This window comes from Onychomys torridus, chromosome 22 (genome assembly GCF_903995425.1).
Source record: "Onychomys torridus chromosome 22, mOncTor1.1, whole genome shotgun sequence".
In the NCBI taxonomy this organism is placed as follows: Eukaryota; Metazoa; Chordata; class Mammalia; order Rodentia; family Cricetidae; genus Onychomys; species Onychomys torridus.
The window spans coordinates 36,469,597-36,495,466 of NC_050464.1; the positions used below are offsets into that span (position 1 = coordinate 36,469,597).

The 25,870-nt window shown below is 49.1% G+C and overlaps 1 protein-coding gene across 1 annotated transcript in view; it reads left to right on the forward strand.

The window, feature by feature from the left end:
- The first annotated feature begins 1,952 nt into the window (after positions 1 to 1,952).
- The window catches only part of Ccdc60 (coiled-coil domain containing 60), a 60,132-nt gene continuing 36,214 nt past the window's right edge, over positions 1,953 to 25,870 (forward strand). The window contains exons 1-6 of the mRNA XM_036171662.1: positions 1,953 to 2,226; positions 3,408 to 3,489; positions 3,575 to 3,737; positions 13,480 to 13,595; positions 16,819 to 16,989; positions 22,707 to 22,814. Coding sequence (XP_036027555.1) covers positions 1,953 to 2,226; positions 3,408 to 3,489; positions 3,575 to 3,737; positions 13,480 to 13,595; positions 16,819 to 16,989; positions 22,707 to 22,814 — 914 coding nt within the window. The remainder of the gene's footprint in view (positions 2,227 to 3,407; positions 3,490 to 3,574; positions 3,738 to 13,479; positions 13,596 to 16,818; positions 16,990 to 22,706; positions 22,815 to 25,870) is intronic.

Below are 25,870 nucleotides of genomic sequence, written 5' to 3' on the forward strand. Positions count from 1 at the left end.
TAAGAATTGGAAGAGCTGGTAGCCTTTTCTTCACAGCTACTGATGTGTCACAATTATTCACAGCCTCATGATGATGATGATGATGATGATGATGATGATGATGGTGTGTGTGTGTGTGTGTGTGTGTGTGTGTGATGCTGGCTATGTTGATGGCAGAAATGGTGATGTGTGTGATGATGGTGGTGGTGGTGGTGCTGCTGATGGTGGAAGTGCTGATGTATGTGATGATGATGCTGGTGGTGATGATACAGGTAGTGATGTGTGTGTGTGTGAGAGAGAGAGAGAGAGAGAGAGAGAGACAGAGACAGAGAGAGAGAGAGAGAGAGAGAGAGAGAGAGAGAGAGAGAGAGAGAGAGAGAGAGAGATGAGGATGGATGATGGAGGTGGTGATGTGTGCAATGATGCTGGTGGTGGTGATGATGTATGCAATGGTACAAGTAGTGCTGTTGACAGTGGTGGTGCAGAGATGCTGGTGGTTGTGGTGATGTATGCCCAGTTGACAGAGCAGAGTGATCAGTTCTGTTTTTATCACACAGTTGTTAATAATTATAACTAGAGCCTGGACACCCAGTTTTGCCTCCCCTGGTTTTGGGTGGTGGCTGACCTTCAGGTAAAGTTCACAGGCTCCGGGTGTGCTGTGCAGTGAATATGCATTTTGTGCTGGCACAGAGCAGCAATGAAGACTCAAATCCCCGTTCATTTTTAGGGGTTTTACTTTGTAAAGATTTGTTTGCTTGTGTGTGTGTGTGTGTGTGTGTGTGTGTGTGTGTGTGTGTATGTATGAATGTATGCTACAAGTGTATGCATGCCTGTGGAGGCTAGAAGAGGGTGTCAGATCTCCTGAAATTGGATGCCAGACATGGGTGCTGGGAATTGAACCCGGGTCCAGTGCAAGAGCAGCAGGCACTCTTAACCTCTGAGCCATCTCCCAGACTCTAACTTGCAGTTTTGGTCTGGCTTCGTTTAGAGGACTCCCACAGAGTCTGGTCTGGGCTAAAGACTGCAAACTACTTACAAAACATAATCGTTAACCTCCTTAACTTGGCACCCACATTTGTTTTGTCTTCATTATGTTGACAGTTCTATGTGTGTGTTGGGATCACAGGCACCCGTTAGTCTTTCTTATCCCTGACTCCTATTCATCTCTCCGTCTCTCCTTCCCTGTTTCTTGGTGTGTGTGTGTGTGTGTGTGTGTGTGTGTGTGTGTGTGTGTGTCTGTGTGTGCGTGTCTAGTGTCTGTCTTTGTAAGTGTGTGATGTGTATATGTGTATGTGTATATATGTATATATGTGTGTGTATATCTGTATGTGTATGTGTATATATGTGTGTGTGTATGTGTGTGTACGTGTGTCTGTTCACAAATGTGTGCAGAGAGCCGCAACTGCTGTTTATGTGTTCACAACTGCAATGGCCATGTCATATCCGTAAGGCAGTAATTCACAGGACTCTTCCCCACCCCTAGCTATGACCGTCTCTCCGCCCCCTCTTCTGCAGTGGACCCTGGGCCTTGGGCGTCCATGCCACCCCAGCGAAAGCCCAGGAAACACTTGTAGGGGGCTAAACGCACAGTCAGATATGGCGCATGGCTGGCCATGAACTCCCTTAAATGGGACCCCCAGGTCTAACGGAGTCCCTGACCTGTGAACTCTGCCTGCTCAGGCTACACCAATAGGTTTGACGGATAGTCACTCCTCAGCAGGGCCCCTTGGGGAACAACTACCGGGCACTGGCGTGGGCCTTTCAGGCTTTCTCTCCACACCGTCGCCCTTTATTTTTACTCCTCATCCCTCTCTTTCTTTATTTTCTTTCGTGACAATCAGGGACAGAGATTAAATTAAAACCCAGAAAAGAAAACCACTTAAAATAATTAGACGGCGTCTGCAGGCAGCTTCTTCTTCAGCAGAGCGGAGGTTAATTCCCTGACTCTCTAGTTTAATAAATTTCATTACTACATGAGAACCAAGCATTCATCCCCACCACCACGCTGCACGGCAGATTCACAGACCTTTGTGGATTGCTTCATAAAGCAATTCACCAAATCCCCAAATAATTACGGTCTAATTAGACTGTTCTTTGCCATCACTCCTGGAAGACGACCACCGGAGCTTGCCACTCAGAACAAGTGCCTCTTCCCAGAAGCCTCGTGGGGCTTGCAGCCAAACCACCACCCTGGCTACGAACAAGTCAAGAGTCACAGCCGCGCCCAAGGCATCAAGGGCTTTGTCGGTAGGTGATGAATGATGGCAGTGAAGAAAAAGGCAGTAGCTGGTGCTGAAAATCAGTCTACGCCAGCGTGTTGGTGATTGCCTCTCATACAGAATTTTCAGCAACACCCTAGGATGGTGTGTTGACAATATTTGACCAAAATAGCTTAGAGGAGAGAAGATGTGTGTGTGTGTGTGTGTGTGTGTGTGTGTGTGTGTGTGTATGTGTGTGCATTTGTGGGGTGTCCCATATATATATACACACATGCATGAGGAAGCCAGAGGTCAATGCTAGGTGTCTTCCTTGGTCTCTCTCCACCCTGTTTGTTGATACAGGGTCTTTCTCTCTCTCTCACTGAACTGTAGCCCACCAATTTGGACAGAATTAGCTGACCCAGGAAGCCCCACAGGGATCCCACCTGTCTTTGCTTCCCCAGAGCTGGGGTTAAAGGTGACTGATGCTAACACCTGGCTTTTCACACAGTTAGTTGCCAGGGACCTGAACTCAGATCCTCAGGCTTGCCTGGCAAACATGTGGCTGGTTGAGTCATCGCCCACGCTGGGGAAATGAATTTTGCCCCACGTTCTCCGAGGGTTATGTCCATGGTTTCTTGGCTTCATGTAGTTTGGCAGAATATACTGGAGGCAGGAGTGTGAGCCAGAGCCCATCCTTCACCTCTTGGCTGACAGGAAGCGGAGAGATGGGGGTTCTGATATAACCACCAAAGACTCCTCCAATGACATACTTCCTCCAGCTAGGTCCCGCCTCCCAAGGTCTCCAAAACCTCCCACAAACAGCACAGAGCACAGTAGTTGGGGACTAAGCCTTCACTAAGCCTAGGGGGGCGGGGGGGGGGGCAATTCACACTCAGCCCATAACAAATTGTTATCCATGAGTCTCAGTTTCAGAGTGGGGAAGACGCCCCTCAAGGGGGTGAAATGACTCAGACAGCAGGTGACCGGCAAACATGTCCAAAGCCAACACCGATTCCTTGTGCCGTTCTGCGGAGTCAGGCCGCGGGCTTCGAATTCAATCTCCACTGGTTTCTACCTCCATGCTTCCTCTACTCGACCTCTCTGAGTTTTTGTCTCCTCATGAGCAGCGATAACTGTCATGTCACAGGGTGCTGGGGCAGGCGGGGTCGGGGTTCACTGAGGTAGCTACAGTGCCTGCCTGGTTCAGGCTCTCACATCCATCGTGAGACACCGCCTACCGCTGCTGCAGAAGGTGCCTGATTGTATCCAACAGCAACCGCCTTCCTCCAGCTCAGGCCCTCCAGGTCTCGTGTGCCAACGCCTTGGTTACAACCCTCCCAGACCCGACCCTGACTGCGGAGGTCCTACGCTTCTAAGATTCTATGCCTCTTTAGTGAGCTGAAGACACCGGGGTTCAACATCAGCGTCGCGACGGTCAGGCTGAGGGAAACACGGTTGCTTGGGACTGTGTTCTCCGGCATGATGACAGAGCCCCGAAGTCACCTGGCTGCAGCAAAGAAGAGCACCACACCCCTCAAGCCAGATGTGGTCGCTCAGGTCTGTAGTTCCAGCACTTGGGGAAGCCGAGGCAGGATCATCATGAGTGTGAAGCCAGCCTGAGACTCTGGGAATCACGTGCCTTCCCAGGTGTGAGGCACATGCCTATAACCTGAGCTTTTGGAAGACTGGGTGGGAGGATGATGAGTCTAGATTCAGTGTGGGCTACAAGAAAAACTCCTGTCTCAAATAATGACATCAGTAATAAAGTAATGGCGACAACCTCCTTCAGAGAAAAGCTTACCTCCCAGAGGAAGACAATCCGTTACCGACAGGGTGTCCCAATGGTCACCAGTATCCGGTTTCCAGCTCTGTGCTCACACACTGTCCATATGTGTCCAGCTGCAAGGATTCTCCAAAGGACAAAGTGGATGGTGGGGCTACAGTATCACAGCCAGCCTTCAAGCGATAGAAAAGAAGGAGATAGAATGTCTACCAAGCAGGCACAACAAAACTCATCAAAGATTTTCCCAGAAGCCTCCAAAACACGATTTGTACTTCACTAGTATGTCCAATCTAAAAGGCATGGAAGAGTATGTTGATTTCTTTTCTCTTTTTCATTTTTTCTTGCCTTTTTCCCCACTTTTTTTTTTTGTCTGTCTGTCTGTCTGGCACATTAATGCTCAAGATCATGGTGTGTCCCACTAAGAAAGATGGGGAGTGGGTATTTGGAAACCAAGGAGAAAGGTGAGGCAGACAAGCTGTCCTTTCTGAAGCCCGCAGCTGGGGCTGCAGCGATGGCTCCGTGGTTAAGCGCACCAGCTGGTCTTCCAGAGGTCCTGGGCTTGACTTCTAGCTCCCAAGTGGTGGCTCGCCAGAGTCTGTAACTCCAGTTCCAAGGTGGGGGACTGTCTGACACTCTGGTTCTCTCAAACGCCAGGTACTCATGCAGTACACTGACACACATATACATTTAGAAAACACACACACACACACACACACACACATATATGTATGTATATATGTATATATAAAATGTTTTTAAGTGAAAATAAAATCAAATAGCCCCACATCCTGAAGTAAACAGGCCATGGTCATCCAGTGTGATGGGTGCAGGACTGCAGAGGTAGGAGAATGAGGAACTGGGGGTGCTCTTTACTCAGCATGGTTGTGATGAGCAGAGAAGGAAGGAGAATGTTGAGCAGCTAAGCCAGGAAAGACCCATAAAAATCAGCCAAGTGAAGATGGAGATGGAGACAGAGAGGAGGAGAACACATCTGCTTCCAGAGGAGGGAAAGATGTCCTGGAGAGCCTGAGTGTGTGGCTGGAGGCCAAGTCCCAGAGGACATGCCTAGGAGGAGGAAAGGTCGAATCATCCTGAGAACACCGGGCAGCCCCGGGGTGAACTGGAGCTCTTCGGTCACAGTGGCTAAACCTGTGCCTTGGAAAGAGCTGTGCCAGGCATGCGGCACACACTTGGAACCCCAGCGCTTTTGGAGGCTGAGGCAGAAGAACTGTGACTTTGAGGTCAACCTGGGATACATCGTGAGACCCCGTCTCAAAGGAAAAAGAGCAAAGAACAGATAAAAGAGCCCTGCAGCCCCAGGGAGAGCAGGCCGGGAAGATAAAGAGCACTTGAGCAAATGAGGCTTCCTCTGAAGGTTCCTGGATGGGGTGGCATCAGCAGGTAGCCAGTGCAGTGACATCAGTTGGTGTCACTTGTGGCTGGTGCTCAGATACGAAGTCATGGAGACTCGAAAGCACCTCATCTATACCCTGGGTCTGGCAGGACTGAACAGGACACATCCCTGGGCCAGAGGAATTCTCTGGGCCACGCCTTCCTCTGGAAGCTCAGGGGGAAGTGCATGGGGAGGGAGAGGACTCGCTCTCTCTGCCCCCTGGCAGAAGTCACCCTACAGCTGACAGTGAGGGATTTTGACAGGACTGACAAAATCTGCTGGGAAAATTGCCTGAAGAAAGGCCAAGTTCCTCTTCAAAACAGAGGTGTTCCCAACAAGAACCTCAAAAGAGCTACGCTTAAGGCCTATGTGGTTTTGAAAACTTTAACCTTCCTTCTTGCCAAGCTGTAAACCTGAAACTTTCCCGAGGATCTCACAAACAAGACGGAGAACCCTCCTTATAGTCAGAGGTGAACGGAAACTCCCTACAAGGCTGTGTCTACAGAGCCTGAAGGGGCTGGTCAGATGTTCAGTACGGTGAGGAGGTTGGGATGTTGCAAGTCCAGAGGCAAAGAGAGTTATCAGGCTAATCCTAGCCGAGCCATTCCTTGCCCACCTCTGTGTCGGAACTAATGTTTGTTGGCGAAAACATAAAAGCCTTTGAGAATATGCATTAACTTGGCAGACCACTAGCTTCCACCAACCCAAACGCTAAGACTTCCATCAAACAGCATCTTGGGCCTATGAAAAGCTTCTCTGACGCACTCAGATGTCTGCACCCTTGGAACTGGGTGTAGTAAAGATCCCTTTGACCGCCTGACTGTTTCTATCGGATCAGCCTGCAGTTCTACCCTGTGATCTCACATATAGGGAAGGGACAGTTCCTTAGAGACCATCCCCTTGGACAATGTAACCTCAGACGCCATCAGAACCCTCTATGTGGCCAATGTTGTTACGGTGACTGTCTCGAGAAGCTCAGATCTGCACTTGGGTGTGTACTGTTCCCGCTTCTCTGTCTCTGTCTCTCTCTAACCACCCCCCCATACCCATGCCTGCCTTGCTCCCTCCCCTCCACCCCTCCTTCCCTCCCCCTCCCTTCTTCACTCTCTACCTCTGTTAACTCTACATCAAAACCTTTTTTTAAAAAATAAATAAATAAATTCTAGCTTTCCCTTCACACTGACTATCCTGAAATCCTTTTCTATGGCCAAGTCAAGACTCGCTGCTCAGGATACCACTGAAAACACCACAGGGTGCCACAGGCAGCAGCATGGGGTCACCACAGCCCCTCCCCCCACCATCCCAACCACTGACAGAACCAATGAAGCCAGTGAGGCAGTACCCAGGGTCAGCCCAGACCTAAGAACTTCACAGAGGAGCTGAAGAGAACAACCCTGAAGCCATGATGTGACCAACCCATTCACAGGGTCCCTGCCCATCATTCGGAGTCCTTCGGGAAGGAGATCCACCTTGAATGGGGATATGAGAGGTGAAGTCCTGACTCCAGGAACCCCACCCCCACCCCATGGTTGGATTTGACAATCAGCAAATGACCCAGGGACAGTTCTGCTCTGACTAAGCAAGAAGGGGTTGCAATAAGCACTCAGATCTGCTTTTAGTCAATTTGCTGTTCACACAATACGCTACCAGAGTGACCCTTTGTATATGTAGTTGACCTTTGTCTCGGTAATCTTGTCCTAACAAGAAGAGGAAAATCCTCCCTTGCAAATCATTAGCACTCAGGAGAAGGCTTTAATCTGCATGCTGACAAAGATATTAACTTGGGAGGGGCTTAATACACATGGTCCTTTTGTCTGGAAGGCAGTTCAAACTCTGTTGTGATTACAGTTGAGTGAGGTTCAATTACTGTAATAAATATATCCCAAATTTCATCTCAATTGCATTTGCATTTTAATGAATGATTCTCACCTTCTTGTCAATTTGGCAGCCAGACTAGATATATTAAGTTATTGTATAAACAGGGCATTCTAATGCAAGGAATTTCAATGCAAAATATATGTTCTGATGCATCCAGACCAGGGCTGTTTTTATTAATTTGCCCCATCCAGCTGGCCTGCATAGTCTAGGACCGGAGGATGGTATTTTAGATCCTTCCCATTCTCCATCACACTTGCTCTACCCTCCTCAGAAAATCAATATGTCTGGGTGGGCTGACAGAGTCAGGCGTAAGCCGCCCGATGAAGTGGGCTCTCGAAGCTTCCAGCCTCCACACGCTGGGAATACACTGATTTATCTGCTATTATTTGAAAACAGTAAAATTTGTTAAGTGAAAATTTCCCATGTAGGCAATAACCCGCTGTCAGAGCAGGACACCCCTGAAATCCGATTGCCAGGAGTGTTTGTCCATCTTAATGTCACTCAGCCTTCCCCAGTGAAGCATGCTTGGCTTTATAGCCTCATATTTCTCGTAGGCAGAGACAGAAAATATAAGTGAAAACCAGCTGGATGTGGAACCATAACACCATTAAAAGTTGGGTGTTCGTTTTTTTTTTCTTTTGAGGTACATTTAGGCTGTTAGTCCTCAACAAAGCGACACAGTTAGTCGACCTCCCTCCTGAACAGAAAGGCTGAGCACATGTGCATCCCCATCACACGCCACTCTCAGCCCTCCAGCACTCTGCAGCTGCTTTCGAGAACCACATGCATGTTGGGTGCAGCCCAGCCCTGGTTTCTTTCGGTCCCAGAGGGCACTTGTGTGAAGTGACTAAGTCAGACACAAAAAAAAGAAAACAATCTTGCATCACACCGTCTCTCTGCAGACTCTAAAGGGAAACGGGTGGGGGGGGGGTGCAGGGGCAGAATGGGGGGTTGTAGCACGAATCTTAAAAATTCTTATTAATAAAATCAAACCCTGGGCCAGGTATTAGGGTGAATGCTGGAAGATCAGAGAAGCAGAACAAGCCACAGCCAACCTCACCTTGCCAGTTCCTCAGCTGATCCTGTTTCCTCAGACTGGAAGCCTCTGTGTCCTCATCCAGAATGGGTCTCAGCTGAACTGTGCTGCTCAAAAGCCTAAAAGCTTAACTAGCTCTAGTTCCTCGTCCTCATGCCTTAAATACCTTTCTGCTTTCTGGGATTAAAGGCGTGAGTCACCATGTCTGGCTGTTTTTAGTGTGGCTTTAAACTCACAGAGATGCAGGTGGATCTCTGCCTCCCAAGTGATAGGATTAAAGGCGTATGCGCCACCATTTTCTGACCTCTATATCTAGTGGCTGTTCTGTTCTCTGACCCCAAATAAGTTTACTAGGGTACACAATATTTTGGGGAACACAATACCACCACAATGGGTTGTGAGGGGTGAGTAGAGAGAGGAAATACAGAGAAGCACATAAGAGGGCACGCATCTGCAAACAGATGGGCGGGTGAGTCTAGAGAGGTAATGTGCAGGATGAGGACTGTAGTTAATTCGCAGGAGGAAGAGCTTCCCACAGCAGGAACTGGAAAAAAGTCAGTGTTCCCAGGGCTGGGGGCGGATTCAGGTCACAGGAGGCTTATTACAGGCAGAGTACCCTCACAGGGTGGGACTGGCCAATCCAGGGACCCGGGAAGAACTTCCAAGATGACCTGATGGCCAGCACATGCCAAAATCTCACTTTTCAAACTTGAGCAAGGAGAGCAGGTGTTGATGAGTCAGACCATTACCTTTTGGAGAGGTCTTTTATAAGAAGCAAAAGAAGGCAGCTAGACCAGGATTCCTAAAACTGTTCACTGATCACCCAGGGATGTGTCTAAAATCTAAGAGTTACTGCTGTGTTGCCTGGCACCTGACAAAGATCACTCACAGGAAGACAAAAAGGGTTATCTCGGTCCATTGTCTCAGAAGGTCCCAGGCCATTGTGGCAGGAGGGCTTGGTGGACTGACTGGATCCTGGCAGCGGGCATGTGTGGCAGAGGCTGTCCCCACCACAGCAGGTCAGGAAGCAGGATGTGTCTAACCTTCAGGGGCCCATCTCTAGTGACCTACTCCTGCCAGCTGGGCCTCCTCACCTCACAAGTTTTCTAGAACCTTCCAAAATAGTGCTACTAGCTCAGGATCAAGCATTCAAACCATCAGCCCAAGGGAAACAATACTGATTCAAACCATAATGAGGAGGCCTTCAATCCTAGCTAGCTCCTGGGAGATGAGGATGCTTCCGGAACACTGCATGGACCAAGAAACCAAACAGCAGCATTTCTGGTGGGTAGAGCTGCTTAAAACCAAGCAGCCCCGAGCAAGTATGCAGCGTAGTTGGTAATGTGTGGCCCTAAGTGGACAAAGCCTTGGGCCATGCCCAGCACAGCATAAAACAAGGCATGGCAGTGTGTGCACTAGTCCAGCATTCAAGAGGTGGAAGAAGGAGAGTCAGAAGTTCCAGGCCATCCTCAGCTACATAGCAAGTTCAAGACCAGCCTGGGGTACCTGAGGCTCTGTCTCAAGAAAAAAAAAAAAGCAACCAACAGAAATTAATAGCCTTGCTATATCCAACCCAGCTGTTTTATAAACATAACACCATGGGGTGGGGGGACCTTAGCCTACAGAGAAGAGCAGATGTTTCACCGAATAGCCCCACGCTTCTTAGAAAAAGACGGTTAATTACTTTGTGTTCCACATTTTACTGCAGGCCCCCTTTTCTATAGTCTGGGTCAACTGCTTTCTTCCTGACATGTCTTATCATGTCTACAAAGCATACTTTCCCACATTTTAACACCCTGAACATGGAGTCAACACATATGGAGTCAAATATGACTATATTTGATTTAATTGAAATGTTTTCCTTTTTCTCTTTCTTTTTTTTTTTTTCTTTTTTCTCAATAAGACTATTTCATTTTTACAGTGGATGATGTATGAATCAGCAGTTTTTGCCCTGGAGCCGTGTAACAAGCTGCCTCCCCAAAATTCAGTGACTTTAATACATGTTTTTGTAAGATGTAGGTTGTCTGGGGTCGGGTGATCTAGGCTGGTGTTTCCGGGCTCCTGTATGCATGCCCCCTCCCTTCTCACTCGTCCTGGTCTAGTGAGCTAATTGTAGCCATCATTCTTCTTATGGACCCAGGGGAGAAAACTCACTTCACACACCTGCACAGCATCATGTTAACGGCTAGTCAACCAAGGAGCCCCCACTGGGAAACACACCCCACCCCTGAATACACCGGATGGAGAAGGGAAGGAGCCTGGCCAGCCACAGATGGAGTCTGAGACAGGCAGAACATGACCCCAAGAGAGGAAGGCTTCCTGCAGACCTGGGGGTGAGCTGGGCATACTGCAGACATAGAAGTAACCCGGGCATACTGCAGACATAGAAGTAACCCGGGCATACTGCAGACCTAGGGGTGACCTGGGCATACTGCAGACCTGGGGGTGACCTGGGCATACTGCAGACCTGGGGGTGACCTGGGCATACTGCAGACCTGGGGGTGACCTGGGCATACTGCAGACCTAGGGGTGACCTGAACATACCAAGCAACAGGAGGTACAGAAACCCAAGGCTTCCTACTGGATGTGTGAGCTTGGAGCCTGGAGGTGGCATTTAGGAAGCAACCCTATTGTTTTCTTTGTAGGTTATAGCATTGGAGAGGGGATGAGGAGAGAAGAAGAGGGGAGGGGAAGGGAGGGGAGAGGGGAGGAGAGGAAATGAGAGGAGAGAAGAAGGGGAGAGAAGGAGGAGAGGAGAGGAGAGAGAGGACTCATCCTTTTAGGCGCAGGGTCTTTAATAGCAATGACCACAGAAGAGATCTCAAGAGACACAGGGAGTGTTTATTCTTCAAGGCTCCCAGAGGAAGCAGGGGTCCTGCACCCGAGAAGCAGGCTGGTTCACGTGTGGCCTGTGCTACATGACAGTTACGAGCATAACTTTAGACTAAGTAACAGGCATCACAGAGACCCTGGGTAGGGGTGTGGGTCTTGGATACTATGTATCCAAAGTCATTCTCTTATACTTTGCACCTGCCATGACACTCCTCACATATTTACCTCCCCCACCCCACCCCACCTCTGTTTTCTCATCTGTCAATCACACTGGCCTCTCTGAACCATTAAGCAGGTTGACCATACTAAGCATCGCTCCCCATAACTGGGTTCTACGCCATAGGTGTTAAAGTAAACTCACTACATCCAGGGGCTCACTGAATCCTCCCAACAGCCCTCTGGGGCATGAACTAATGAATGCCTATCCTATTTGAAGCTCACCTGCTTCATTAGCCCGCTGTGGTGGCCAAGCCTGTAATCCTACCACTTGGGAGATGGATGCAGTAGGCTCCCAAGATGGAGGGGCCATCCCGGATCACACTGTGAACACTTTAAATTAATATGTATACAAGGGTCTCGTACTGGCTTCCCGTTTCTGTGATGAACAACTCTGAGCAAAGTACCGTAATGGAAAAGGGGTTGATTCCAGCTCACAGCTCCGGGGTACAGGTCTTGCTATAGGGAAGTTCAGTGACAGACAGGACTTCAGCTGGCCACACCACACCCTCAGCCAGGAAGAAGACAGGAAGACAGCTCGGCTGCTTGCACCATGCATGCTCATACGGAGCTAGATTTCTCCACGTTCACAGTGTACAGGGTGCAGCCCACAACATGATCTCACCCATCATCAAGATGGCTCTTCACCCCTCAGTTATCATAATCAAGATAATTCCCCACAGGCATGCCCAGAGGGCCAGCTCCCAGGCGATTCTGCAATGTCAAGCTGACAATTAATGCTAAGCATGACACTTAATATTGATAATTATCCAGGGAAGCTGGAGGGGATTGGGTTGGGTGAGGTGGATCAGGCGCAGAAGAGCAAACGTCGCGTGCTCTAAAATAAGCAAAAGCTAAAAAATGTCGCTGGCATAGAAGCAGGGAGCGGGATGGTGGTGACTTGAGGCTGGGAAGGAGAAAGGGAGATGGAGAAGGGGTGGCTGGTAGGCTAAGGGTGCAGTGGGACTTTGGGTGGTCCACAGCACTGAGGGCTGTAGCTGATTGACCACCATTAACTGAGTGTTTGCAAACAGCTAATAGAGGAGGCTTAGCATGTTCCCAGCACAAAAACTAACCAGTGTGTGGGGTGATGGTCATGCCACTTACCCCAAACGGTCATTACCCATTCACACCTGTACAGAGATACCACACTGCACCCCGAAAAACATGCGTGATCATTATGTCAATTAAAAATAAAAAAACAAACGCTATTTTGAAACCCAACCAAGGGACAGGGAGATAGCTCAGCAGGTTAGATTCCCTCGCTGCACAAGCATGTTAAAGGCCCAAGTTAAAATCCTGGAACCCACGTAAGAAGCCAGAGTAGTCTCCTGCCTGTGACACCAGTACTGTCATGGGTGGAGGCAGGAAGATCACTGGGACTTCCTGGTTAGCAGCCTAGCTCCAGGATCAGTAAGAGAATCTACACCAAAGAAATAAGATGGGAAGTGACAGAGAGCAGGACACATGGCATCCTCCCTCGGCCTCTGCACACAGGCACCTGCGTGCACACGTGCATCAACTACACACACACACACACACACACACACACACACACACACACACACACACCACCCAAAAAAGTAACAAAGCAAAAATCCCACTTAAACCTGCCCTTCCTCTACCTTCTCCTGGCCCACTTCTGTTCCCCTGCCCTAACCCACTGAGCCATGTAGAGTCTGCCCATTGGCACAGCAAGCCATCCTCCCAACCGCTTACAATGGTCCTAGACTCCCCTACAGAGAACATATGTCCCTTGAAAACGCCAACCCTGCCCCATGCAATGTCGAGGAAGTTGTGTCTGGCAGAGGAAACTTGACATTGTGTAACCCACCTCTGCTTCTACTCCCTGGTGCCGGCAATTACCTCCCTCCACACCATCCCTCTTTGATGTCAGCTAAGGGAGCTCTACACCCCATGAAGTAGTGAGCAAAAGCACCCCCCCTACCCCGTGAGCGGATTTAAAGCCCAAAACGGCTCTTCCCTGCAAATAGCTCTCATCCTACAAATAGCCTAGTAATCAGCAATCAGCAATAATGATGAGGAGGATGTAGGAAACATACAGAGAATTAAATGAGAATCTGCAAAATAAAATTAAGCATTTTTAAATGGGCCTCTGCAGTGTCTGGGGAACACCTCCGAGCTCATTTCCGTGATCCAGCCGCCGTCTGAAGTTCCCGGAATAGACTGGGGTGTCTGGTGTCAGACTCTCCCCTGCACCAACCCTGATCACCTGTCACTGGGGCCCTTCCAGAAGGCGCAGCAGCTGGGATTCAGGTTGCCTTGGCTGGAGAAGGGCTGGAAACTCAGTAGTTTCCTCAGGTTTTCCAACCCCTGCCTGTCTGTGGAACTCACTAGCTAAGAAAGCCACCCATATAAACACTCGGGAAACGTTCGCAGCTCCCCAAAGCATCTTTGGAAGGCACAGTCCCTGAAGCCCCCAAATCCAGGTTCACTTCAGGATGCAAGGCTCCTGGGCTCTGCCATACACAATCTGGGCTTCAGTTCCCCCTCAGCAGGCGCATGGCAGACTCAGCTCTGCATTTATGCTGACCAGTTCATCCATCAGCATTGACTCCCACTTCCTCGCGGTGAGCTCCTCCTTAGTAACCTCCTCCAGGAAGGCCCTCCTCCCTAGGTAGCCCGGACCCCTCACACACCCCTCCCCCACTGCCTTTTGGCAGTTGTGAAGAGGGTGTTTGTCTGAGTGCGCTTCTTCCCGCCTACTGTGAACCTTACTTGGCAAACTTGCAGTATCCTTGATGGTTGGTGCAGTCCATCCCCAACACTGATGTCTGGAATAGGTTTTCAGCCAAGGCCAGCCAGAGACACGGACATGATAACAGTTATCAGCTGGCTGCCACCTGAGATACTCTGTCTACAGAGCGAGTTCCAGGGTAGTCAAAGCCACACAGAGAAACCCTGTCTCAAAGAACCAAATAATAAGAAATAATTGCTTTTGCCCAGACTTCGCCACAGCAAAAAAGTAACACAATGCTTGAGATTTCCATCCAAAATTAAGCAATGCCAGGGAATGGTGGTATACTCTTGTAATCCCAGAGCTCAGAGGCTGAGGCAAGAGAATTTTGAGTCCAGGACCAGTTTGATCTGCACAGTGAGAAACCAGGAGAAAGGGGCCACTTCAAAAGAGGGAAATCAAATATCACTTTCTCCTAAACGAGGTTTCCAAAGACCCTCTAGCCTGAATTAGATGCTCCTCCCTCAGAGCCCAGAATCTTCTCTCCCTATCACTCTGTGTTATTGTTGACCTTTTGTATGTGTGTGTGTCTCTCTCTCTCCTCTAAGAGGTGATGAGCACCAGAGACCCCAGAGTTTTGTTCACGCTGTATCCCCAAGTTACCTCACACAGACAGGCTGCTTATCAAGAATTTGAAGAGCAAATTCAATTTCAGACCCAAAATGTCTATGTAGGGAACACAGTGGTAGTTTACTGTGTTGCCTCAGTACAGAGAAGTTGACAAAACGCACACGCCCATCATCCTTGGCTCTGCAGCTCACTGCTGTCAAATCCCACCTCTGCTAAAGATGGTAAGAGGAAGGAGACGTGGCCATATGCATCAGGGCTGATCAAGGGGCCGTGGTTGGGTTGGCAAAGAAAGGTCAAATCCCAACACAGGTCACATGGTACAGCAGCCATCTACACAGAACAACTCAGATGTCTAAGCCAAGTTCACAAATGTGAGTACGTATGTAAGTTGAAAGCCTTGGTCAGACCCCAGCCCCTCAGTGCTACCTGTTCTGCCATCAGTGATCATGGACACATCCCTCTCAAGTTCTGGTACCTGCCAGTTCTTCCTATGCATGATGTCTCTAATCCTGTTGGTTGTGAAGTGTGTGTGTGTGTGTGTGTGTGTGTGTGTGTGTGTGTATGTGTGTTACTGTGGGTTGTGCAAATTTGCTGGTGTGTGTACATGTGAGGTCCATTCATGTGGAGACACTGGATGTCTTCTTTGATCATTCCTCATCTGCAATTTTTGAGACAAGGTCTGTTGTTCTAATCTTAGATGGTCTTTTAATAAAAACAAACAAACAAAAAACCCAGAGCCAGATATCGGGGGAAAGCTGAAAGATCAGAGAAGCAGAACAGCCAGCCACTAGTTCTTACCTCTACAAAATCCTCAGTCTAAAGAGAGTGAGTTCCTGTTTCCTCACGCCTTATGTACCTTTCTCTGCCCTGCCATATTACTTCCTGGGATTAAAGGCGTGTGTGCTTCCCAAGCAAAGGCATGAGATCTCAATTGCTGGGATTAAAGGTGTGTGTCATCACTGCCTGGCTCTATTTCTCTCCTAGACTGGATCAGTCTCTTGTAGCCCAGTGTGGCCTTGAACTCAGAGATTCAGATGGATCTCTGCCTCCCGAGTACTAGGATTAAAGGTTTGTGCCATGAATGCTTGACCTCTGTGTCTCATCTAGTGGCTGGCTCTGTCCTCTGATCTTCAGGCAAGTTGATTAGGGTACATAGTAGATCACCACAAGGTCTCTCACCACAGCTATAGTGCATCAATCCAGCTTGATTGGCTGGCCAGTAACCTTCAGGGATGTGCCTGTCTCTGGTATGCCCAAGAGCATACTGCCATCTCTGCCCTTTTTACATGGTTCTGGAGACCTGAACTCAGGTCCTCATACTTGTTGGAAGGCACTTTACCAACAGAGGCATCTGCCTGGCCTGGACTCTGGCTCTTCGTGTCTCCTCATAGCATCCTTTAGCAGGCTCACTGTAGGAAACATACTCTGTAAACACCAGTTAGGAGGTAGAACATAGCTTTCTAGGGATGAAACAGCCTGTCCCAGGTCTTAGTAAAAAGACAGATGCAGCACTCAAGCCGAGGGCTATCTGGCTATGGAAATGCAGAGACGGGAGGGGATCTTCCTTACATCCATGTGACCGTGACAAACAGCTGATACAGACCATCTGAGGAAGGAAAGTCTATCATGGCAGGGATGGCTGGACACAGGGCAGCTTGGTCGCTGGTGGCCGGTGACAGAGGCCACTCACATCTCAGGTGACCAAAAAGCATAGTGAGAGGAACCGGAACCAGGACCTTCAAAGGTCCCCCATGACCCACATCTGCCAGCTGCTCCCCTCATCTGCCAGCTGCTCCCCCACATCTCAAAAGCCCCACAGACTCCCAAAGGAGGGCCACCAGCTGAAGAGCCAAGCACTCAGAAAAAGAGCCTGTGGGGGACATGTCATGTTCAAGCTATGATATGAGGGTCCTGTTCTGTGGGCGTGAGATAGTTGATCCTCAGACTGAAGGATATTGTCCTAATATACTTACGAGCTTGTCTTTGATATCTCCTCTCCCCCCCCACCCTATCTATGCATATACTATCTGTCCATCTATATTTATCCATCCACCTGTCACTGTCCCTCATCTCTCTCCCCCTCACTTTATTTCCGTCTCCCTACCCACCTATCTGTGTGTCTGTCTGCCTCTATCTCCCTCCCCCACCTCCCGCCCCTGCTTTTGCCTCCAGCTTCCTGATCCAGTGTGTGAAGATAGGCCGTGGATATTTTACCATACTGCGAGAGGAAAATGCCATGAAAAAGAGGGAACAGCAACTCCAGAAGCTGAAGGAGGAAGAATTAAATAAATTCCAACCGGCCAAGAAGTACTCAGATATCCAGTGCAGGGGCACCCTGATGTCGTAAGTGGGCAGCATCCTCGGGGATGCTGGGCAGCCATGGCTCGCTCAGGGCAGCTCCCCCTTCCCTAGGCTGGTCCCCAGTCCTTTCCTCCGCCTTGTCCAACCTTCCTGGTCATCCTCACTCTCTGGCGTTATGTGGAAAATCTTCTACTGCACATTCCACCCTCCTATCTGACAATGCCAAGAGGGACAGAAGACACCTCGCTTGTTCGCAAATGCACTTCCCCCATGTTTTCCAAATCTTCTCCTACCCCGACCCCTCCCCACATCCTCTTCCAACCAAAGCTCAGCTCAGTACTCGGTTTTCAGTGCCTGCCTCCTCCTGGTACTTCCTAGCTTTCTGCCAACCGCCTCCTGTACCATCTGTTCCCCAGGTCCTCGTACCATGTGCCTGCATTTATCACGTTATCCCATGTCAGCGTCTCCGCTCTACACCCCCAGCTACAGCCCCTGGCCTTACACAAAGCAAGCACACAGAAGAATGTCTGTGTTCTGAGCAAAGCCCCTTCCCTCTCGGGATGCCTTTCTCCCAGCTAAGGGAGGACCATCCACAGACCACTCCGTTAGGAGATGCTCACATAGATAAAAACAGCAAGAGGAGCCATAGCAGCGAGCACAGCAGTAGTGACGGATGTTCGCTGTGCAGCGTCCCCCCAAAACAGGAGTTTATTAGCCCTGTTTGAGAGCTGTAGAAGCACGGACTAAAAGATATCTGTTGGCTTTCCCAACATCACTAGTTAGAAGCATCCTCAGTCGCAAACCCGGGGGTACCAAAACCTATGGGCCTTCACAATCATCACGGACAAGGTCCCAGGACACTTGGCTTGTGTGGGTGGAGCACAGCACACACACACACACACACACACACACACACACACACACACCCTGGGATGAGAGGAGAAGGCTATCGATGACAGGGAGGAGGCATGTGATAGAAACCGGCTGCAGCTGCAACCAGGTAGCAAAGCTCACCCCAGCAACCCATCAGAATCGCCTGGTAGCCGCTGGTAATTCGCAGCTGCCAAGGAAGCTGAGGCAGGAGGTCAAAAGACCCCAATCAAAAAATAATAACAAGAATGGCCTGGAGAGATTTTTTAAACCACTGACTACTAGTGTCCAAGATACAGCCAAGCTAGTTACGGCAGGCTCTGTCACGGGCTGGGGAGACTTACATGTTTGTAGCATTTTTAAGTTCCCCTGTTTCCAACAATATGTTGGGCTACACAATATATCACCACACTCTAGTCCCTCCTACAATGCCCCACTTCCTCCAGCAAGGCTCCGCCTCCTTGAACAACCTTCCCCAACAGCACCACCTGCTGGGGGCTACGTGTTCTCACATGTAGGCCTGTGGGGGACATTTCACATTAAAATTACAACAATCTGACACATTCTTACCCAACAACTAATGGTGATATATTGAAAGATGCCAACACACAGAACCCAGAACTCCACTCCACCTATCCCTTTCAGTTGAAAGAATAAACAGGAATCAAGAAGAAGAAGAAAAAAACACCCCAGGAAGTAGATCATTGATCAGGACCAGGATGGTGATGGGAAATGGTGTATGACACACCAGTAACAGTCCATCAGAAAGTCTTGGCATCCAGCATACATGATTAGGGCAGTACTGTATTTTCTTTCTTAAAAGTACCTTTAAACATTTAACTGGCACAGAAATGATTGTATGTGTTCATAGGGTACAGCATTTTGGCATCTCAATAAACACATGCAACACACAATGGTCAGATTAGGATCCTTACTAACTCAAACATGTTAGTTTGAGTAGAAAACATTCGAAGCCATCTCCTTTCACTATGAGGGAGTACGCAATCCACTGTGATCAATCACAGTTTCCCAGCTGCTGTATGAGGTTAGAGGTTACCCTCCCCAAGAGGGTGTGTCGGTCAGTGAGAGAGTACTTCCCAGCATTCACAGGAACTGGAGTTCAATCCCCAACACCGCAGAAAACATAAACCACATCGTTCCTCATAGCAAGCTCTCCATGCATTGTCTCTGGCCAAAAGTCATGCACAGTATGTTCAGGGTCACAACCATTTAAATTTTCTCATTGGACACAGAGAGAGACGGTCAGTGACCCTGGGGTCTTTCCTTTTCTATGATAGTCCCAAGACCTTGGTGCTAACTCTGCCTTCTACCCAGAGCCCATCACTCTCCCCAAGCCCAGGACCCCCAGTGCTGCCTCTCAGCTGGCAGCCTCACTGTAGGATAACAGGAGTAAAGCCCTGGCTCCTTTTTGCAGAAACTGTATTCTAATGAGCAAGCTGCCCAAGCTGCACCACATAAGGAGAGGAGAATGTTGAAGAGGCCACATAGAACATCCCACTTATGTGGATGTGGCTTTAATCCACAGTCAGAGGACCCCTTCTCTCTCCTTTGGTCCATGTTGGGGTATGCGAGACATGATTTAAAGTTTAATAAGTTCAAATATGCACGCAGTCACTCCTTTCATTGGTCTGTTTATGTTTCATCTGGTAGGCTTCTGAGCTGCACAAAATAAAATATATGGCTCCCCACTCCATGAGTGCAGCATCAAACGCAAGAGTGGGCCTTGCTTTCTAAGTTAGCAGGAAGAGACTGTCTACACAGGGACATAGTCAAGAGCACAGTTAGGACCTAGATTCAAGTTCTGACTCCACCTATACAACTGCTGGACTTTGAATAATTTACTGTACCTCTCCAGGCCTTCCTTTATTTTACCCAGATGGATGGTACCAGACCCCCTTGCTTACTGTGGGGATTACATGAAATGATGCTCCGCTGAGCACAGACCACAGCATATAAAACATGTTCAGTGGCCGCCAGGGACTGTAATACAACAAAATGATTTTGATCTCTCTGGGCTTCCGTTAACTAAACTCCTCATATTTTTGCATAGAAATCTTATTTTCTATGAAGGCAGCCCACATCTAAGAGCCTACCTTCTACAAATACAGTTCTAACACAGAGGTCTCAAGAATGCAAACGCTCTTTCACAAATGTCTTCTAACCAAGTATTTGATCTTTTGTTTTTAAAATGCAAAAGGGCATTTTTTGCCACACACACACACCTACATATCTCAGCATCTAAGTGATTCCAGGAGGAAGTTTTAAGTCTGACAAACTAGACAAGGAAAAGGGGAAATCAAGCCGGTCCCACAAGGTCCCCACCAGCAAGCGCTCCTCCCCACTGGCTCCATGACCTTGTCTTTTAGCTGTCCATCCAGCTGGAAGAGGTGGAGGGGGAGTAGAATTTGTCTTACTATTGGAGTCAAGAGAAGACATCAAACCGGAGATTAAGGAGTATGAGGGCTGGGTTAATTTCTGTTTACTCTGGGAGACTCGGTTAGGCCAGCAAGACAGAACACGGCCATGTGTTTGCCGGTGAGATTTTTCTTCTCTAGTTTGTTTTCCAGCTCTGGTGTCAAGTAAGGAGTCCATGGACACGGGAACTGGGGCACCTAGATTCTGGGGCTATCTTTTAATTAGCTCCATGACCCCAAGACTGTCCTCAAATTCCCTAGAGGAAGGTGTTTGGTCCTCACGTGTGTACCAGCGTGACCTGAGGCAATCTTTGCATGAGAAACTGCTCCCCACAGCACCCTCTCGAGGGCTTCCTTTCCTCGGTGGACAAAGACAGAGGCAGGCCCAGGCAGTCTTGTTCATGGACTCCTGTTTCTGCCTTGGCGCCCAGCCTCCTCTGCCACGCTGACCACACGCCTCCCACTACTGCCTCCCACTACTGCCTCCCAGGACGAGCCCGTCCTCACTTCTAGTTGCCTAGTTAATGCCATCCAACCTTCAGATTTCAGATCAGTGTTTCTTTCTGATCCCGTCACTGCAGCCATGAAGTGCCAACTCCAAAACTAACGAACACTGAGATCAAAGGATAGTCACTGTTCCCTTTGGTATCAGCTAGGGTGGCTCACACTGGCCTGCTGCCCTTCCCTGTGAGCCTCTTCACAGGCCAAGGGATTCCTCACAGAGCAGGTACTGACAACATCCCAGGATGCAGGGAGGAGAGGAGAGGCCGCTCCCTCTCGAACCCTGACATGGCATCACTTTTTGGCCAATTCTATTGAGTCCACCCACCACAGAGCCACCACCTAAGGACATGGGGGAAGTATGGGGACCCACCTCTCATCTGGAGGTTTATGGGTGAATCTGGGTGATGTTCTTTGTAACTGTCATGGCTCCCTCAGGGGATTACAGCCCACGTTATGCTGTCAAACTCTGTACTCTCCCTGTACACACTGAGCCCCATTGTGTGCTTGGTCACACCCACCCCCAGCCCCCACAAGACTCTAAGCCTCAGGAGGGAAAGGGGAGGCTCAGTCTCCTTGGATGCTACATCTGCTGCTCCTGCACAGAGAATATATTCAATAGTTATTGCTGGAAGTGGGTGATCCCAGTGTGGAAGCCACCCTGTATGGAAAGTGCTTACATGGGACTCCTGAACAATTAGCCCTTCAAGGGAAACAGTGAGTGGGGAACCAGCAGTGCTCAAGCCTGGGGGGCATGAGCCCACCCAAACAAGCAGTGACCCCAATCTTCAGGTGCTCAGCAGTGACATGGTCGAAAGGCCTTGGGTTCTGTCCTCAGCTCCGAAAAAGGGAAAAAACAAACGAACAAACAAAGCTTTACAATTTTTACATGAAGTTTCCCAAATTTAAAATATGGGTGGTTGATTAAGTTGCATGTGCAGGCACACACACACACACACACACACACACACACACACACTCGCACACACATGTGCACACACACAATAGTCTGATTAAAACACACCTACAGGCCGAATTCAGTTATAAGGGGGGAAATGCCTGTGATGCAGGGATATTTGAAAGGAAACAATTTTCTATAACTCAGATAACCTGCTCTGTGAGGACTGAAGAAAAAAAAAAAACAACACTGAAATATGGTTTCAAAACACCATTCCTAGAACCCAGCCAGAGAGGGAGAGGGTGCCAGGCAATCTTGGTTGCCAACATGACTGAGTTGAGAAACGCCTAGGAGATTTGCAGTGCCCACCTCTGGGTGTGTCTGGGAGAGGGTTTCCCGAGAGGATCGGCTAATAAAGGGAGATCTGCCCTGAGTGTGGGCCACACAATCTCACAGGCTGGGAGCCCAGATGGAATAAAAGGGGGAGACTGAGAAAGCAAGTCACCACAGGTTTCTCTCTGTCTCCCTCTCCTCCTCCTTCCCTCTCCTCCTCCACCCCTCTCCCCTTCTCCCCCTCTATTGCTTCCTCCCTCTCCTCTCTCCTCCTCAACCTTTTCTTTCTTCCCCTCTCCTCCCTTGCTCTGCAGGGTAAGCTGACCCACCATCCCCTCCCTGCCACGATAGACTGAAACTCTGAGGCAAAGCAAATCCTTTCTCTCAATCTATTTCACTTGAGTATCTTGTCACAACAATGAAAAATGAACACAAAAGTATTTCTTGTCTTATTCTTGAGGAAGCATTTCCAACACCTGGTACGGTGTCTCTGAAACAAAGGATTTACCTCCTTGCTTATTTTCTTGGCTCCTCTGATGGGGCAAGTGTTGTTTTCTTCTAATATGCTCTGTTCATAGGCTTCTAGAAGTCTCACCCAGCAAGCTGGCATGATCTCCAGGCACACTGTAGGTGCCCAGTAATGAGTGTTAAATAAACTCTGTCATAGGTAAGGTCTAAAGCTGCTATGTATGACTCACTCTGTTCCTGTGTTCTTCCCTCAGTACCTATGATGATGAAAAGTTAAAGAAGATGGAGGCTGGCATCATTATGCGCCCATTCACACCAGTCCACAGCTGCCTCATGGCTCCCTCCTTGCCCGACTCTCACGTGTAAGCACAGATTACGTGTCAGGAGCCATTCAGTTGCTCCTTTGTCCTCTTGAAAGGGATGAGGAGCTTGGAGCCGGCAAAACTGGCTCATAAAAAAAATAATAATAATAACAGAGAACAGACACCATAGATGTGGTGGATTAGACCCCAGCAGCAAATCAGATGAGCCCGGAGTCATCCCTTCCCTCACCAAGCCAGACGCTCAAATGTAAAATAGCTTGCAAAGCTTGATAGAATCTGTCTTGAGTTCTCTCTGCAGGGCTTGTACAAAAACATCTCAGCTCATGGGACATGGTTTTTCCCCCAAAAGGCTCAGAGAGCTATTTCCCAGGGAAGTCTCTGTGGTCCGATGCCTAAAGGCCTGGCCTGCTCTCTCTCATGGCTTGCACAGACGAGTCAACCTTCCAAAGTGCACGCTTGCTTTCTGAAACCTTGACATCCAGTTCTTCTCCTGTCTTTTCCGAGAGGTCTAAGTCCACAGCTTTCTACCTGGAAAGTTCAGGCAGAGACATAACCTCTGACCTCAGCCCTGTTGGCATCTGGAGACTGAGAGTTCATTGCCATGGAGAGCTCTCCTGTGTAGGACTAGATGTTTAAAAGCAGCATCCTGGGCTTTCTGCCCAGCAGATGTTAATAGCACCCTCACCGTGCAAGCTGTGACAACCACAGATGTCTGCAGACATGAACAGATGTCCCCTCCAACCTCAGTGTTGGAAACCTCTACCTTAGGATAAGGCATCCGCAGCGCTGCACAGAACATTCTGCATACTATGTCCCCACCGTCTCTGCAGTAGTGACTGCCACTCTGCACACACCGCACACACCGCTCACACCGCTCACACCGCTCACACCGCTCACACCGCTCACACCGCTCACACCGCTCACACCGCACACACCGCTCACACCGCGCACACACCGCACACACCGCTCACACCGCACACACCGCTCACACCGCTCACACCGCACACACCGCTCACACCGCACACACCGCACACACCGCTCACACCGCACACACCGCTCACACCGCACACACCGCTCACACCGCTCACACCGCTCACACCGCACACACTCAGCCCTCCCTGGAACCCTACTGCAAGTCCTCATCCCTCTCTGCAAAAAAAAGGAAGTGGAAGCTCAAAGATGTGGACCCAGCTCTTCCTGGTCACAGAGCACACACAGCATGCCACCCTCCCAGGCTCTCAGCCAGCTCTGTCTGATGTCACACCCCAGGGTCCCCTCACGTGCACTTGAGAAAGTCGATCTCAAGGCCCTGCCTCTGGGGAGTCGTGGTGTATTTTGAAAGTCAAGTCTCCTGCACACAAAGAGTAACTCAGTAGTGAAATTACAGGGATAGATAGTAAAGATTATTAATAAGAGCACTTAGTTCATGGTGGAAGATGCAGGCAGCCATTACCCACTCCACCACCACCACGAACCACCACCACCACCATCATCATTCTCCATCATTCATTATCACCCATCGACACTGTCATCGGCAGCACACACTGAACACGTCCGAATCCCTTCTTAATAGTCCATGTTAATCCCACCTTATCCCACTGGCCTCCCGCCTACATTTGATTGACATTATCTGGGTTTCTCGGTAGACCTATTCATCATGAGCATCCCAAGTGGCAGTCTAAGTCAGATACCCTTAAAGTATCCCCTCAGGAAAACGGGCCTTGTGATTGCTCAGTGTCTCTTGGAAGCACTCTCCTGTCTCCCCGCCGTTCCCATGGATACGCCCTCTGGAAGCATGAGATTCACATACATCACGAGATGGGAAGAGATGCCTTGAAAAGTGGGTCCTATTCCCCATTCATTTGATCTGAACAATGAGGCTTAAACACAATCAGCCTTAAGGGTAGTGAACAGAAATTGTTTCCATCAATGCCAAATGGGGAAAGTGAACTCCGGTAGTAGATGAACCCTGCTAGAGGTCTTGCAATGGGACCCTTAATTGCCTGGCTCTGGCTCCAAGCTCAGGTATATTGGCTAGGTTATCATTATGGTTGTCAGCTCACAGTGCATGTTATAGGAATGTGTTTATTGTTACTCTATGGGTTACCTAGTAAATGTCTTGGGTTTTGCACATCCTCTGGCCTCTCTTGCAACTGCTTTACAGTTGTAGTAGGAAAGAGACAAGGATGGGTCGTATTGTTTGTGTTCCAATAAGGCTTTCTTTATAGAAACAAATGAGAAACCCACTCACTGGCTATAGTGTGCCAACCCTTGCCATAAACTACTGATGGCCATTTCTTCTCCTTGGCTAGTGAAAGGTTCTGGCCATGTTGAATAGCTAGAACATTGACGTATTCCTCAACTTGGAGTGACTTAGAGCTCTCTCTCATTGCTTCCAAGCCTACAGATTGCTGGGTGAAGCCCCCTTAGCTGCTTCTGGCTGGGTCTGCTTCTGTGTCTGTATCCAGCTGTTGGGTAAATTGGAGGTTGGCTGGTCTTGGCAGGACCAGCCTTTGGTTTGATTGGTTGCTTGGTGACTAGAATGACAGGTGCATCTCTCAACATCTAGTGCAGGCTGCTAGGGGCTTGTTCACACCATATCCAAGAGGAATTCTAAGAGCAAGGGCCTGAACACAAGGCTTCCTAAGCTCACAAGAGGCACAGTGGCCCTCTACCATTCTGTTGACCAAGCCCGTCAAAAGACCAGACCAGACACAAGGAGTGAGGGAGACTCCACTTGTTAATAAGATGAAGTAGCAAGTCAAAGTGCAGAGGATGTAAACTGAAGAGTGTGGTGGGGGGGAGGTGGAATCAGGGTATTTCAGAGATTTATTTTATTACTCTTTAACTGCGAACATGTTTCTGGGTGCGCACACAGTACCCTCAGAGTCCAGAAGAGGGCAGCAGATCCCCTGGAGCTGGAGTTACAGGTAGTTGTGGGCCCCATGTGGGTGCTGAGAACTGAACCTGGGTCCTCTGGAAGAGCATCCAGTGCTCTTAACCACTGAGCCATCTGTCCATGAATTAGAGCATCTTTGTAATCAGTTGTATTAGTCATTTTTTTTTCTTTCTACTGTGACAGATATTTAACAAAA